This window comes from Erpetoichthys calabaricus, chromosome 18 (genome assembly GCF_900747795.2).
Source record: "Erpetoichthys calabaricus chromosome 18, fErpCal1.3, whole genome shotgun sequence".
NCBI lineage: Eukaryota > Metazoa > Chordata > Cladistia > Polypteriformes > Polypteridae > Erpetoichthys > Erpetoichthys calabaricus.
Window position 1 is genome coordinate 89,094,517 of NC_041411.2, and position 18,057 is coordinate 89,112,573.

Below are 18,057 nucleotides of genomic sequence, written 5' to 3' on the forward strand. Positions count from 1 at the left end.
TCCCCTTGAAAATAAACGTGTGTGTTGCTGAACTTGTGGGCTCTGTGTCTGTTGTGTCCAGGGTTTGGGGAGCTGTATGCCCCCTGGTGTCCACAATAGGGAACAAAACACACAAGAATGCTTGGTTAATAAATGAATGTTGTTGCAGAGTGTAAAACCTGGAAATAAAGAATTGAGTTATTAAAAGATCATTTTAAAATACCCACCCAATTAAAATTAAGAATTGATAGGGTGTCCAAGATCGTTCAACAAATCTTCCTTTAGGCCAAAAAAAAGTAACCAACAAAATATTACCTGTGGATATAAGCTCATAAGTTGGAGTTTGGACTTCTCTCTCAAGATTCTCCACAGTTCTTCAGCACTCACATTTTCTGGAAAAAAAAACGAAAATCATATCAGAGATCTTGGATTGAAAATTAATCATTAATATTATTTTGACTGGGTATACAGTGATCCCTCGCTATATCGCGCTTCGCCTTTCGCGGCTTCACTCCATCGCGGATTTTATATGTAAGCATATTTAAATATATATCGCGGATTTTTCGCTGCTTCGCGGGTTTCTGCGGACAATAGGTCTTTTAATTTCTGGTACATGCTTCCTCAGTTGGTTTGCCCAGTTGATTTCATACAAGTGACGCTATTGGCAGATGGCTGAGAAGCTATCCAGCTTACTCTCTCTCTCTCTCTCTCTCTCTTGCGCTGACGTAGGGGGGGTGTGAGCAGGGGGGCTGTGTGCAGCTGCTTCCTGAAGGACATGCTGCACGGAGCTTCGCATACTTAAAAGCTCAAAGGGCACGTATTGATTTTTTTTATCTGTCTCTCGCTATCTCTCTCTATCTCTCTCTCTCTGTCTTCCTGCTCCTGACAGAGGGGGTGTGAGCTGCCGCCTTCAACAGCTTTGTACCGGCGGTGCTTCGCATACTTAAAAGCCAAAAAGCCGTATTGATTTTTTTTTGACTGCTTGCTTTGCACTCCTTTGAAAAGGAAGATATGTTTGCATTCTTTTAATTGTGAGACAGAACTGTCATCTCTGTCTTGTCATGGAGCACAGTTTAAACTTTTGAAAAAGAGACAAATGTTTGTTTGCAGTGTTTGAATAACGTTCCTGTCTCTCTACAACCTCCTGTGTTTCTGCGCAAATCTGTGACCCAAGCATGACATTCTAAAATAACCATATAAACATATGGTTTCTACTTCGCGGATTTTCCTATTTCGCGGGTGGCTCTGGAACGCAACCCCCGCGATGGAGGAGGGATTACTGTAATAACAACAGGTCTCACAAAAGTAAAAGTTGGGACGCCATCCGGGTCGTCCCATTTAAACCACTAAAAAGACCTAAAAAAGGAAATGTCTCTTGCTGTCACATTTTAGAGCCTTTATGCAAAATATAAGCAAAAAAGGTTCGGCTGCCAGGAGCTCCATCTGACAGGTTGCTTTGGTCATAAATGATGCCTCCTACTGGGCAGCAGAGTTTTTTATAGTAGATAAACCTGTAGTGGTGGGGCTAAGAGCCCTCACTTTGTTAGTGCTGCATGGAGAGAAGGAGAAGAAAATGTTAGCAACAGCGCCCCCCCCCCTCACCCTGATGGGTTATTACATACCTCCAACTCGTATGCATGACAGTCCTCTACATTATAGAGCACCTGTTAATGTATTAAGAATGCCTTATCAGAATCATCAGGACATGCATTGTGTTTTCAGTGCAGCTCTGCCAAGGCTAAATGAGGACAGAACTTAGATGAGCACAGTATAAAACAGATGCCCCATCTTGGGTAGGTGTCATAACTCGAGTTTTAAAAGCCTGAAAATGTTATATTGGTATTTTTGGTTTATGAACATTTGAACAGTGCTATTATTAAGGACATTTGCCATGGAGACAAGTTCCATCCAGTAGGGTTTTAGGTTCTAATCATAAAATCCCCTTCCATACTGAATCACATCTTGTGCTCTATTTGTTAAAAAGGTGGTTTTGAAATTAAAAGGGCATAATTTATAGTTTCCTTACTAAGTTGAACTGCGACTCACTGTGATGTATTTAATGTGCCTGCAGTCTACCAGCAAGGACATAAACCACCTGAGGATCTCTGCCATTACACAGTTCAATTCAAGGTTATGGTAATCTGCAGGAACAGGAGTGGGACAATACCTCCCCCAGGCCACGAGAGGGTAGCTGCCCTGGTCTGCATCGGGGCCATGGGATCAGACCTTAGAAGCTCAACCCTTTTGGGGCCCGTGGCCACTGTCAGGGGACACCCGGATGATTACAGAGCCTTGGACTGCAGCACTTCCGCCACACCAGGAAGTGCTGCCTGAAGATCATTACAGAGCACCTGGAGCACATCCGGGGCATTATACAAGGCCTCCTCACTCCATTAGGGAAGCCGGAGTCGGGAGGAAGAGGGCGGAGCTTGCGAGAAGAGAAGTAGAGTAGAGGTGGCAGAAGAATTGAGAAGAGACTAAAGCAAAGAAGGGACTATGAGCAGTTGTGGCTGTTTAATGCATTGAGTGGTGGTGTAAAGGCAAGAAGGAAAATAAACATGCGTGTTTTTGGACATCTAGTGTCAGTCTGTCTGTCTGCGTTCGGGGGCTGAACTTCCACAAGTGGTACCTTTAGAGAAAGGTGATGTAATTGAAAAAACACAAACAATTAAATTTTGACTTTGCAAAAATGTAATCAACGAAAAATAAAGAGATATGGCACTTCAGTGTATGGAAAAAGTAAGTACACCCTTGGCTATAATAGATAGCATTTCAACCTTTGGCAGTAAGAACCTTAAGTTGGCATTTCCTTTAATGGTCTACCAATCTCTGATATCAGCTGGATAAAGGTGTTTCGTATTCTTTCATGCACCATTCTTTCAACTATGAGATGTTTGAGATGTGTTCTTACTGAAAGTAAAGGTTACCTCCTTCCACTCCTCATACATACATCTAATTTTTGCAGCTCCTTTCAAATGGTAGACTCAAAGACTTTGACATCAACAGTAGTAAGAGCTGTGCGTAGCTCCTGTGATCAAATTCTTGGGTTTTTAGAGACTCTATCTAGCACCTTCTGTCCTGCCCTTGACCTGAACTAGCAGGGGTGGCCCGGCCTGGACAAAATGGCAGTTATTTGAAATCTTCAATCTTTCTGAACAGTGGCATAGTTGACTTTCAGTTGTTTGGAGATCTTTTTAAATCACATATAACCTTCTTTCTGAGGGTTTCAGAGAGCGCCTTTGAACACATGTTTATAGAAACTATAGTTTCTCCAAGATCTTCTCTAATGATGTTCTAATCATTTGCACTTGATCTGGGTGAACGTAATTCAACTTTTAAGGATTTGAAGCACCTAATCTGGGTGGACTTACTTTTCCAGATGAGAAATTTGCATTTATGTTTATTCAAATTATGCAATGGGCTACAAAATATAAATGTGACCTGATGTTTGCAATATTATATTAAATTTACCTTGAGATACTGCTTAGATGACAAATAAATCTTGATATGCCCACATATGTTAATAAAGAAAAAAACATTTCATAGGCCATACTTATATTTTCACATGACTGTACATAACCAATCGAAAGGGTGTTATGTTATTTATTTGAAAATAGATATATTCATCCTTTGATGGTATTCATTCTGTAAAGTATTTATCATTTAATTTTTAATAAAACACCTTCCTCTTTTTTAGGGGGAAGTGGCTGGGCAAGAAGGTCTAAAATAAATTGATGCACAGACAGTGATTATTGAAAACCAAACGCGAAAAGCGTTCTTAGTGTGGAAACCATGGATGTACTAAAGAACACATAAGTAGTGTGTGTCTTAGACAGGCCATTAGAAGATGATGATAGAGACTAGTTGGAGGAGGAAAAAATGTAGTGTAATGTGAAAATAGCAAAGAGAGGGAAACAGTAAGTGAAACTGTACAGTTTGGGTGGACGGGGTCATAATTTGGTCACTTAATTCTCTTAAATAGACAGCCATTGTCTCAGTTCATATTGTTTAATTTATTTTAAGTAAATGTAAAGTATTACATGTAGGAAGTAAAATAGATAGATAGATAGATAGATAGATAGATAGATAGATAGATAGATAGATAGATAGATAGATAGATAGATAGATAGATAGATAGATAGATAGATAGATAGATAGATAGATAGATAGATAGATAGATAGATAGATAGATACTTTATTAATCCCAAGGGGAAATGCACATGATAGGAGTGATCAATAAAAAATAATAAAAAAGAGAAAAATAAAAGGTAGAAAAATAAAGTCATACACAGAGCTGCTGAAAAGGCTGCCACTCTCGGTGGCGCCTGAGTCATCTGTCCTAAAAATGTGAGACTTGAATACACAATGGGAGGTCTGAAACTTGAAAATACCCTTTATGAGAAGGACTTGAGAGTCATCATGGACTCCTCAACTGCCAGACAGTGTTCAAAAGCCATTAAGAAGGCTAACAGAATGTCAGGTTATATAGCACCTTGATGTGTGGAGTACAAGTCCAAGGAGGTTCTGCTCCTTTATAACACACTGGTGAGGCCACAGCTGGAATACTAAATAGATAGATAGATAGATAGATAGATAGATAGATAGATAGATAGATAGATAGATAGATAGATAGATAGATAGATAGATAGATAGATAGATAGATAGATAGATAGATAGATAGATAGATAGATAGATAGATAGATAGATAGATAGATAGATAGATAGATAGATACTTTATTAATCCCAAGGGGAAATTCACATTTTAAAGTTTAAATTAAGTTAAATTTTAAGTTTAAATTAATTAAAAAGGGCTACAGGGGAAGAATTACAATGAAAGATAAAAGAGCTGAGCCTTTTCAGACTAAAAGGAGACATGACTGAAGCATTTAAAATTAAGAAGAGAATTATTCCAGTGGATCGAGACTGTTATTTTAAAATTAGTTTAATTAAGAACACAGGGACACAGTTGGAAACTTGTTAAGGGTAAATTTCACACAAACATTAGGAGGTTTTTCTTCACACAGAGTGTCATAGACACATGGAATAAAGTACAATGTAATGTGTCAGACAGCAGAACTTTAGGGACTTTTACAACTCGACTTGATGTTATTTTGGGAGAATTAAGTCAATAGTACTGATGAACTTTGTAAGGCTGTTCTCATGGACAAGGAGAAGATGCGAAATTCAAAACCAGGATTATGGTTCAGCCCCAGCCCCTTATTCTTGCTATGAAAATGAGGACCGTTGTTTTTTTTTTTTGTTTTAATTATGCTTTTCCTAGTCAAGACAATGCAGCACAAGTAGCACTAGATTATAACCTTTTGAGGCCCTAAGCACGTAAAACATTTTGGTGCCCCTATATATAGTTTAGCTAATTCAAAATCTAAGCAATAAGAAACCATAAAATAAAATGTTATTTTTCGAAATGAAGCAAAATGTACAGTAAGATGGAAAATAATTTTATTTTTGTATACTTCCAATTTATTTGCACCATTTGCAGTTTTGCACCATATGTTCCATTGTAAATATGGCAATGGAAAAATTCTCTGGTGCCCCCTTTCTCTTGATGCTCTAAGCATGTGTTTAATTTTCTTAATGGTTAATCCAGCCAGGAGCAGAAGCTAATGAAGTCCAAAGTCCATTATCATTTGCTCCCTTGAAGGTAGTCACAGTAATTTAACAAAAAGGAAAGGAATGCTTTAATCAGAAGACATTACACTGATGAGGCTGAGCTTCATTTTGATCTTATCCTAGTTCTGAGGAGAACTGCCTGACACCACTAAATCTGAAAAAGCCACCAATGACATCTTACATGTGCTCTATCTACTTTGTGGAAAAGGAGCCTGCTGGATGATGGCCCTGTTTCAAAGAAGCAAAGAGTCCTGCTACAGAATGACTAGAGAAGGATTCAGATCACACAGCACTACTACTGCATGTTGCTGCACCCACCAAATGACGAAACACCTCAGGATCCCAGGTGACACCTCAGCACCACACTAGTTCGAATGGAACAGGTTTTTTTACAGTGGCTGGAGTGCCAATCCTGTCACCAAGGCCCCAGATTTTCCCTTTGCAAGTAGGACTGGCTTGCAGGGCTGGATGCAGGTTAACATCATACCCAGGATGGAGCAACTGCAGTTTAAGGGCCTTTGCTCAATGGAGTGGAATCACTTCTGGCATTTACAGGATTCGAAGTGACAAACTTCTGATTGCTGGTGCAGATCCCTAGTCTCAGAACCACCACTTCACCTACAGAATGGATAAGTGTTTAGAAAAGTATTATTCAGTTGTTTGCTGGCCTTGCCCTATCCAGAAATCACCTGGCCACTCGGTGGTTAGCACCGTTACTGTGCAGCCCCATCTCCAGCCCCAGAGTCTTGCAGTGTGTGTTGTCTGCAAGTTCTTTCGAGTGTTACTCAAAGCCACTCGATTTTAAACTAGAGGTGCTGCTGTTTCAAATTAAGCAGTTCTCAGCCAATATATTTTTCTAGGCAGTGGGTCGTTGTGAGACTTTTTCTATACTTAATGTTTTACTGCATTTTGTCAGATGATGATGATGTCAGAGGGTATCACAATTATTAGAGGCCAGTTGAAATAGACCAGGCAGTGGCAGTCCATTGTTTGACTGATTTTTTGTGATGTGAACTGTGTGTGAACTTGCATGGCTCAGTATTCATTAGCAAATGAAAGACAGACATTATTAGTTAGGTATGTTACTGTTAGAGAGGTCTACATACTGCACATAAAGGAAAGTTCTGGTATGGTTCCTCCAGAATCTTAATGCTTAAATGCCTGAAAATGTACAAAGGCATTTTACTTATTTAGTACTTTCTGTTTGTTGTGTTTAACAATATGTACATAGTGAAATAATTAATCTGAATTAGATAGATAGATAGATAGATAGATAGATAGATAGATAGATAGATAGATAGATAGATAGATAGATAGATAGATAGATAGATAGATAGATAGATAGATAGATAGATAGATAGATAGATAGATAGATAGATAGATAGATAGATAGATAGATAGATACTTTATTAATCCCAAGGGGAAATTCACATACTCCAGCAGCAGCATACTGATACAAAAACAATATTAAATTAAAGAGTAATAAAAATGCAGGTATAACAGACAATAACTTTGAATTAGGCAGGTTCCATAAAGAATGTGTGTGCCTTTGCTAACCTATTATACATTACTTAATTAGTTAAGTTTAATTAGAAGTTGCTGCCTTTATTAAATCAAAACAATTGTTTTGGTTTGTGTTTCTTAGTGCTATATGGGATGTGAGTGTGTTTCTGTTAGTCACGCCGAACTAGAAGTAAAACACATACAACTGGACACAGTCATGACTACGTTTGGCTTAAAAGGGTTTGGGAACAATCAGATGGTCCACCCAGTTTGAAATTTCTAAACCAATCCAACACCTCCTGAAGGCGGGGCTCAGAGTAAGGGCGGGGATTTAAACAGAAACGTGTAACAGTGCGCTTGTTAATCTGGTCTGACTAATAGCAAGCCAGTGGTAATGATGGATAAACCTTCTATGGCTGAAAAAAATCGCTTAAAAAGTCCTCTGTTAAACATATATTGTAAATATTTGTCATGTGTGTGGAGAACACTTTATATGTGTTAAGAATAGACATAACCCGTTGTCATTGGCGTAGCTAGGTGCCGGGTGGAGGAGGCGGTCCACCCCAGGTGGCACATTTTTGGGGGCGGCATTATTGGCCAAAAGGCTCAGAACACTTCACGTGTAAACAACAGGGTTCAGAAAAATATCACCCATGAACGAAAAAAAGTAAAATTCTCTGATTTTCATCCACAAATGCTTCAAAAATCATTTTCAGACAGTCCTTCTGATGATGGCATCAGACACGGCAGTTGAAATTTATGAGGCAATAACAAAAATAAACAGAAACATTACACCGATAATAATTTCTAGGAAGATAAACAACTAATTCACAATGTACTGTATAATTTCATTTCATTATCAGTCCGAATGCGTTCTTGCTCATCCCCACCTATCACTTGTACACCACACCGGTTCTGGTTTTCGCAGCATAATTATATTAAACTAATAATCAGAACACGGCTTATCAGTGCGTCTGTACTATATTCTTGTCTAGTTGATGCTTATAAATAATTATATGTGAAAAAAATATTGGCTGTTTCTCTATATATAAATAAATATATGCAAAATGTATCTTAATTTTTTTCAATACGTCTTTTTAATTTTCTATTTAAATAAGTTAACATATTCAGATATGTTGGAGGGCGGTAAATTGAAGCCCCGCCCCGAGTGGCGCGAACTCCAGCTTTGCCACTGCCCGATGCAAAGAAAAAACCTTTCTGCAAAATGAGGTTATACTTTGACATTCAAAGACATCACTGAATGATGACATCACATTAATGAATGATGAGAAAAAAGGTATATGGACTGATGAATCTCGATTTGTGCTGAGGCACACAGATGGTAGGGTCTAAATTTGGCACCAACATAATGAATCCATGCACTCAACCCGCTTTGTGTCAACAGTCCAAACTAATGGGGCTTATTTCATTGGCGCTCATTGGGTCCATTGTTATCAATCAATTATTACTTAAATCAGTGGCATAGTTAAAGGAGAATTTTGAGAACATTCCTCCCACCCCGTCCCATGATCTCAGGCATCCAGCCTTTGATCTTCATTAACCTTCGCTCTTCATTTCGACATGCATGTATGATTCATGCCAGTGATAAATCCCACGGGCAACCGCCTCCCCCTGTAGGACTAGTGGCATAATCAGGGGGTTAAGTCCCTAATAGGTTCTAAATCTAACAACTCATCTGGCTTGAATGTCACTGCCCATTTTAGTGTTGTTGCTGACCATTTACATCCCATCATGGCCACAATTTACCCATCTTCTAATGGCTGATTCCAGCAGGAAAGTGCTCCATGTCGCAAAGGCAAAGTCATCTCAAACTGGTTTTATGAAGATAACGATGAGTTCATTGTTCTTCAGTGGCCTTCTCAGTCACCAAATCTGAATCCAATAGACCACCTTTAGGATATGGTAGAATGGAAGATTCACAGCATGAGTGTGCAGCTGACAAACCGGTCATGTCATCATGGACCAGCATCTCAAGGGAATGTTTCCAACATCTTGTGGAATCCATGCCATGAAGAACTGAGACTATTTTGAGAGCAAAAGAGGTCCCAACCCAGTACAGTATTAGTATAGTGTTCCGAAGATTTTGCACAGTGAGTGTATAAAAAATAAAAAAAATCTATTTGGGCAAATGCTTATATGACTTTAATATTAGGCGCAGTGGGTAGCCAGGTTCGCTTCCTGGGTCCTCCCCATGTCTGTGTGGGTTTCCTCCGGGTACTCCGGATTCCTCCCACAGGTGCATTGGTGATTCTAAATTGTCCCTAGTGTGTGTGTGCGCGCCCTGCGGTAGGCTGGCACTCTGCCTGGGGTTTGTTTCCTGCCTTGCGCCCTGTGTTGGCTGGGATTGGTTCCAGCAGACCCCCGTGACCCTGTAGTTCGGATATAGCAGGTTGGATAATGGATGGATGGATGGACTTTAATATTAACTTTTTAGGGTTGGCTCTGACAAAATGACACTTTATTTTGTAACTAGTTTATTTATTAGCTTACAGCTTCCAAGAATATTAAAATGTTTCCATTAATGGCTAACTTGATTCATTCTCTGCTGCTTCAGGTTTTTAAACAAGTAGCCCAGTTTCAATGTGGAATTAATGGTATGGTACTCAGAGTATTAAATTTTGACAAGTCTGGAATTTGTAGTTTAAATATAACTTGAGACTCATCCAGGGTTAAGTTCTGCCTTGCACCCGTTGCTACCTTTTCCCCACAGTCCTGGGCCTGGAGACAGCAGGTTGAGAAATTGAATGGATGGCTGGTTTAAACGTCTCTTTTTCCGACAGTTCTGCACAATAATTGGTGCATAGCACCATCTAGTGGTGACTTCACGGCTATGCACTCGCTTATTTAGAGCAACTCGACAGGAATACTCAAAGTTCTTCCTGGATACTTCGGAATGAGCTTCTGTAGGTTCAGACTTACTGAACAAATACTGTTCATTGATGATTTAAAAAAAATGATATAATGATATGAGGAAGTTTAGCTTTTAAGCTTTTTCACTTGACGGTAAAACGTTTGAGGATAATTGCTATAGTACTAGGGTGTTGTACTGTGTTAGCCATTATGGATGTAATGAGAAGTCAAGCAAAATGACACCTTTTATTGGCTAAGTAAAAAGATTACAATTTGCAAGCTTTTGAGGCCACTCAGGCCCCTTCTTCATCTTGACTGGATAATTGTTATGAAAAGTAATACCTAATAAAATGAAAAGTTTGCTTACAAACTGAAGTTTCACTGAGAAGGCACACTTTAAGACCTGAATAAAGACCAAATTTTACTGAAAACCTACACAACTGGGATACTTTGAAATCTACATAGAATTTTTTTTCCTAAAATGGTCAGGCAGAGAAAGAGAAGGAACACTGTTTGACACAACTGGTGACGTGTGAGGTGCCTGCAGACAGTACAGGGACACCCAATTGCTCTGGTGTTTGGTTTCAGTTTCTCAATTTAGCTTACCAGACTTAGAAATGGTGGTCATATAATCATAGTCTTTCCTCTTGGTGGGTGACTTTAATAGTAACAGACATTTGAGGGCGCATATGTGGCAATCAGCTGTTTGTATGACATTTCTGGGCGCGATGGACAGCTCACATATCTGCCAATGATGAAGAATTGAATCTGAAGCTTACACAAAACAGGCCAGCTTAATCGTTAAGCTCAGACAGGCCATTTGCATCTTTTTTGTTAATTTTGACAGAAAGTCAAACTAAAGAACAATAGTCTTACCACCAAGATCTTCTAGGACTCTCTTGATCCAGGGGTTTCTTGTTACAGCCTTTGGCTGGGGCTTCAGAAAGTATTCAGCAGTAGTTTTACCAAAACATCTGTAGAGGTAAAGTACAGGAAGAAAATATCATCAATTAAAAAAAATAATGTTTTTACAATGGTGTTATCACAGCATGAGTGCAATATTCAGTAGAATGTTTTTGCAGTCACCTAAAAGAGCCAATAAAATAAAAGAAACAAGGTCATTGGGCCACCACAAGTTACCACAAACATTTCAGTGAGTCATGGACTAAATGATGGAACTACAGTGGAGGATGCAACATCATTCTTCCATGAGAAGAGTCATCATAGAGATATGATGAGTGATGTGGAAAATTGAATGCTTCATAATCAGCTCCAAATGTACAATGAGGTTAAGATCTCGGTGAATCAGATGGTCTAAGGTTTACAACGTAGTCATTGTCTTCAAACCGTCTAACAGTCACTGATACTTTTTCAAAGGAAGTGTGGTCTTCCTGGCAGACTGACTCATGTACCAAAGTACAAGTGTTGTATTGTCTTTTCCTCTTTTTCTTTATATTTCTGAGGGATAACTTAAAAGTACTTTTTGATTGAAAAGTAATGTATAATGACAAGAAATTTAATTGCAATAAGCAAATGCAGAGAGTATATACAATATTATTCTGTGGATGATATAAAAGTCAGTCAGCAGGACCTTCCTCAAAGATAACTTTTAGTGAACTAGAACACACATTACAAGGTCACAGGTGTGTCCAGCACTGGTCATTGTGGGTATTTTGTTATTAGTGGCTACTGTGTTGTCATGGTATAAGAACTGGTGCAACATGCAACTTAATGAATGTGACTTCATAAATGTGAGCATTGGGCACTTTGTAGTTGTCCAAGATTACGGATCTAATCAAATCAACTTGTGCATGTGTTTCTGAAATTGTCGGTGTTAGAATTCAGGTATAGTTCCTTTGACTGTAAGTTTTTAATATTACTTTGGGTTTTGCTGCTAGGTTTCATTATTTTTATAGTAAACAGTTTGGCTTGGTGTTCAGCAGACATCTATCTCCTTGTCCTTTACTAGTTAGCTCTTGTGGGCTGCCATTTTTCCATCTGCTGGTAGAACAATATGTGTATTCTTTAGAGAAAACCAGAAGCCTCCTTTACCTTATTACTTTCTCATATACATATGTTTCCTTAACCCCTTCACCGCCCTCTGCCGGATATATCCGGCACCGCTGTTTTAATGCTAACGCCATACTGCCGGAATTATCCGGCACATTTGCCTGTGGTTATATGAATGCCTGGCAAGTAGTATAACTGACGGTTTGGCGTGGGTATTATTACTACGTTGTATTTCGACAAGTCTGTGGTTGTTTTGGCCGGTCATGTGACGTGATTCGCATGTAACAGCTGTGAATATGGCGAAACGTAAACTGACTTCAAGTGAGGCTTTGCAGGCGATTTTGGACAGTTCTGATCATGATTGTAGCAGTTCTGAAGAAGATTTTAGTGACAGTGATGAGCAGCAACGTGCGCTGCATGATACTGTGAATGAAGACGCATCGGATGACGGCGCTGAGTGGGTGTATCCCCAGCATCTCAGCTGGGCTGCTGCCCGTGGTGAACTACCTTTTCTGCATTCGTTTGAGGGAACGTGTGGCTTTATTGTTGATGTAAACAATTACACTGCTGAGCAGTTTTATGAGCTGTTTGTGTCACCTGATTTGATCAGACATTTTGTTCATCAGACAAATCTGTATGCAGCACAGTTTATTGAGAAAAATCCCAATTTACCTCCACATTCCCGTGTTCGTGCTTGGTTTGACACTGATGAAAACGAAATGAAAAAATTCATTGGGATTTTGATGTTGATGGGAATAATCAGAAAACCAAATATTGAGATGTACTGGTCTACAGATCCTATGTATGCAACACCTATTTTTGCAGCTGTCATGACACGTAACCGATTCTCTTTGCTGCTGAAATTCTTTCATTTGAATGACAACAGAAACGAGCCAGATAAGAAAGATCCAAACCGCGACCACTTGTTCAAGCTACGTCCTTTGATTGATCATTTATTTGAAGCATTTCAGTTGCCCTACATGCCAGGACCGTCAGTTGCAGTTGATGAAAGTTTATTGTCGTGGAAGGGCCGCTTACAGTTTCGACAGTATCTACCATTGAAAAGGGCACGGTTTGGTATCAAGATGTTTTGCTTAGCTGAGAATTCAGGTTACATTTATAGATTTCGTGTATACACTGGCAACTTGCACAACATTTAGTGGTCAATACTGCTTGAATAAATGTAAAAAATGTAAAAAAAATGTAAAAAAGTAAAAAAACAAAAATTGTTCAGATTTCGCCTGGCTTGGGGAATATTTAGGGAGTTGGCGGTTAAAGGGTTAAGGGGCATTAGCTCTCTGGAAATGTGTTCTTTTCAATTGCGGCATTTAAATTAACCTGAATTTAAATAATTATAAATAAAAAAGGTATTATTCCCCCCCCCCCCCCCCCAAGCATGCAATATGACGGTTACAAGATTACACGAGAAGTATAAAGGTTAATTTAGCTTACTTTTACTGACGGGTTCATGCGGTGTTACAGAAGCTTATGACAGACTCTATCAAGCAATGTGGGGGTCTTGAGCTACGCAGTCTGCCATCTTTCGTCCTCACGCTGAAAGGACTTTCACCGGACAGAAGACATAATCTTCCGCCCGGCAGCTTCAAAGTGTATTGGCCGTAGGTCCATCCTTATATTCTGGTTGCTCTATGTGCAGGCTCCTTCTCTGGATCCAAACAAGGACAGGAAAGGACTCAAACCCCACCTTCAAAAACACAGGAATAGCACAATGCCTACATACAATTCTCATTCTCCCAACAAGGAAAGAGGATAGTGTGCTGACAGAAGACAGAAATATACTAGTCTGTCTTTAGGCTGACTATTCGATTCTCCAGTTGTCTTTGGCTCTCTAGTCCTGTGCTTGGCTCGGCAATTCTAAATGCTGATGCTGAGCCCCTGTGTACCATACTTGGTCTGCCTGTATGAATGAGTCCATAACAGTGGGCACAGAGAACAGTGACATTAAACTTAATAACAAAACATATTATAACAACATAGTATAGAGAAAGTATAGGAATTGTGAAAAAATTTGACCTCAAGATTTTGATGAATCTCAACGTTTTTGACCTTCCAAAACACCATTTTTCAAATTATGTTTGTTTGTCTGTCTGTGTGTAAACATAATAACTCAAAAACACTTTGGCCTCAGGTCAATAGGGTTTTGTACACCTGCTTTACTGTATATCAAAATAAGGAATGCTACCAAATTTTGGGCCACTTCCTGCAACCAGAAGTAATACTTTAACTGGATACTTATGTGAATTTTCAAGTAAACTATGGTTATAATTACAGATTAATGATTCAAATTTTGTATAGATATTTATAATGATAAAAAGGAAACAGATATGAAATTTGGGAGAAATTACTCAACCGGAAGTAGTATTTTATTTAAACGACCATCCAAATTTTTTGTATTATGAAAATATAAATGTGTACATGATATTAAAAACTGTATTCAATATAACGCATATTTTTTCAATAACTGTAATTAAATGTATTTTAATTTATACATCATCAGTTTAACAATAATGTGTAAGCATTGAACATACCATGTAAATATAAAGATGTAATGAGAACAATAAGCTGCTGCATCCCCATTGTGTTCCTGGTATTACATTTAATTTTATTATTATTTTTTTTTTTAATTTCCTCCATCATTACCATAATTAAATGTAGCTCAATGCAGTTTTACCTATAGCAATTTATTGCAACTAATATTATATAATGCTAACACTTTTTCTATGTTTTTAGGTGACTATAACTCTTTTTACTTTGCACGTAATCTAGGTAATGCATATGCAATCATGAAAAAATTCCATCACCATTTTCGACCTTCCTAAGTGCGAAAATATCATTCTAATATAAAGTTTGATTATAAACACAGATAAATGATTGTGTATTGATATTATCAATTAGTTATGATGACAAACAAAGAGATATGATGTTTGAGAAATATTGCACAACTGGAAGTGGTTCTGACGACCTTCTCCTCCATGTCAGTATATGAGAAAGTCGAGGGGAGCACACTCCAGATTTTTAAAACATTACAGCCTTATAGGTTATAAGAGTCAGAGTGGTCTTTTATCTAAAAATTTTGATCTGTGAAATTCGACATGGTAGGAAGATTTCAGACGTCTAGATCTGTTGAGCTTGATTTGCACCTCTGCTGCACACCCAGGCTCTTCTTCTTCTTAGCTTTTATCCCACGCTCGTGTAGGGTCAGCTGTTGAGCAGGACTTTTGACACCTGTTTCGATCAAGGGCATCTTTGGGAGCAACGTCAACTTGTTGCATATCTTACTTGATTTGGTCGGGCCAGTGCTTTTTTGTTTTTTCACATGGCCACAATCGTAAAGCCATAGCTATACCATTAGAATCATGCGATGTGCATCTTCTCATCAATCTGCACCACGGCCATCATCTTCCAAATGTCTTCATTCATGATATGGTTTAATCTAGCTAGGTTGAGAATGCACTACAGCACTCATATCCCCATGATGTGTAGCACTTCCTCATGCTTGGTGGCCAACATTTGGCCCACACACGGTAACTGGACGGACAACTGCTTTGTTCTGTAGATCTTTGCCCTTGAAGTAGAATGGGCCCGCTGCTTTCAATGGCCCTGCTGCGCTACCAGGCTGACCAAAGGAATCTTTTTAATAAAATGAGGACAAACTGTTTTATTTATTTATTTATAATTGTTTATTGAAAGCTGTAATTGAGTTGTTGTTTACTGACACAAGCAATCAGCGGAAGGTCAGAGGTTCAATAGCAGGGACGAGCAGCGTCAGTCCTGGAAGGCCTCAGTGGCTCAGGTGTTTGCTCCAACCCAGTTTCTTAATGAGGAGTCTTGCTTGTTAAGGATCCCCACCTATAATTGATTTTTTTAGTCTTAAACAGCTGCATTCGCTGATTTTAATTGCTCTAAAATAGCAAAATAATGTAAATGACAAAGGAACCAGCAGTTCTCCCTCTAGCTTGTTTCCATTCATACCTGTGTGTACTCACTGTAAAGTATCTGGTTTAATAAAATATTTGGAAGGAAACTGAAGACAAAGACGTAAATGGCTGAGAACTACTTAGGTTTCAAATCATTTGGATGATAACACTGGAAAGGAAATAAATCTGTAATATAAGAACCTGACATTGCAGCGTTAAAACATTAACAAGCCATGAAATTAAATAAGGTCTGTGATTGGCAAGGATTGTTTTCTTCTTAAGCAACTGGGTTGGAACAAAAACCTGCAACCACTGAGGCCCACCAGGACAGGTGATGCTCACCCCTGTTCTATAGGATGGGGCTCTGAGGTACTTGCCCAAATTCTGTAGGATTCAAATTCTGGGCATAAAAGAATAATGAGGCAATACCCATTCAGATTATTGTAAAATGGTAGCATATTTAGGTTAACTAGAATCAAAGGCTCAAAATCATATTGTAACAAGGGCTGCCAATGCCAAATTTACTTAATGTTTACTTAATGGAAAGAAAAAGGAAACCTGATTGTTTTAATAGTGTTTTGGGATTAGCTACTTAACAAACATGTGCATGTATAGGTGGACTGTAAAGTGTAAAGTTGCCAGTTTATCCTCCAAAACATATGTTATGTCACTGTGCCACCCTACAGGACTGACTTATCCTGACAGTTTCCTGTCTGGCACAAACACACTTAAAACAGACATACAGTAAAATACTGCTGCGGTGGGCTGGCGCCCTGCCCGGGGTTTGTTTCCTGCCTTGCGCCCTGTGTTGGCTGGGATTGGCTCCAGCAGACCCCCGTGACCCTGTAGTTAGGATATAGCGGGTTGGATAATGGATGGATGGATGAAAATACTGGTAAATAAATGCCTTCAGAAAGAGCTGACCACAGAAAGGCAAATATATCAGAGTAATTTTGTTGGTGCAGTGGAAAAAGCTATGCAGTAACAGACACTAAGATATTTATAGTGTACAGAGTGTTGTTTGGAATTCTTTACGATGGGTAAATGTTGTTACCTGTACAAGTGCTGATGAAAGTCTGGCTTTTCTTCTAGTGATGGTTCTTCTCTCAGGGTTTCAAGCTGCCTGTGCCCACTCTTTAGTGTCCTTTTGTTTAGCCCCTTTCTCTCAGGTAAGCTGGTCACAGCCCCACTGGCTTGCCAAGGCATAGTTCTCTCTAGATAGATAGATAGATAGATAGATAGATAGATAGATAGATAGATAGATAGATAGATAGATAGATAGATAGATAGATAGATAGATAGATAGATAGATAGATAGATAGATAGATAGATACTTTATTAATCCCAAGGGTAAATTCACATACTCCAGCAGCAGCATACTGATAAAAAACAATATTAAATTAAAGAGTAATAAAAATGCAGGTAAAAACAGACAATAACTTTGAATAATGTTAACGTTTACCCCCCCCCCGGGTGGAACTGAAGAGTCGCATAGTTTGGGGGGGGGGGGAATGATCTCCTCAGTCTGTCAGTGGAGCAGGACGGTGACAGCAGTCTGTCGCTGAAGCTGCTCCTCTGTCTGGAGATGATACTGTTCAGTGGATGCGTTGGATTCTCCATTATTGATAGGAGCCTGCTCAGTGCCTGTCGCTCTGCCACAGATGTCAAACTGTTCAGCTCCATGCCTACAATAGAGCCTGCTTTCCTCACCAGTTTGTCCAGGCGAGAGGCGTCCTTCTTCTTAATGCTGCCTCCCCAGCACACCACCGCGTAGAAGAGGGCGCTCGCCACTACCGTCTGATAGTACATCTGCAGCATCTTATTGCAGATGTTGAAGGACGCCAGTCTTCTAAGGAAGTATAGCCGGTTCTGTCCTCTCTTGCACAGAGAATCAGTATTGGCAGTCCAGTCTAATTTATCATCCAGCTGCACTCCCAGGTATTTATAGGTCTTCACCCTCTGCACACAGTCACCTCTGATGATCACAGGGTCCATGAGGGGTCTGGGCCTCCTAAAATCCACCACCAGCTCCTTGGTTTTGTTGGTGTTCAGGTGTAGGTGGTTTGAGTCGCACCATTTAACAAAGTCCTTGATGAGGTTCCTGTACTCCTCCTCCTGCCCATTC

General features: G+C 39.3%; 1 protein-coding gene across 1 annotated transcript in view; it reads right to left on the bottom strand.

The window, feature by feature from the left end:
- LOC127526238 (uncharacterized) overlaps nt 1-17,138 on the bottom strand; it is a 43,369-nt gene extending 26,231 nt beyond the window's left edge. The window contains exons 1-3 of the mRNA XM_051921172.1: nt 16,987-17,138; nt 10,861-10,958; nt 295-371 (exon numbers count right to left, since the gene is read on the bottom strand). Coding sequence (XP_051777132.1) covers nt 295-371; nt 10,861-10,958; nt 16,987-17,138 — 327 coding nt within the window. The remainder of the gene's footprint in view (nt 1-294; nt 372-10,860; nt 10,959-16,986) is intronic.
- Nucleotides 17,139-18,057: the final 919 nt, after the last annotated feature.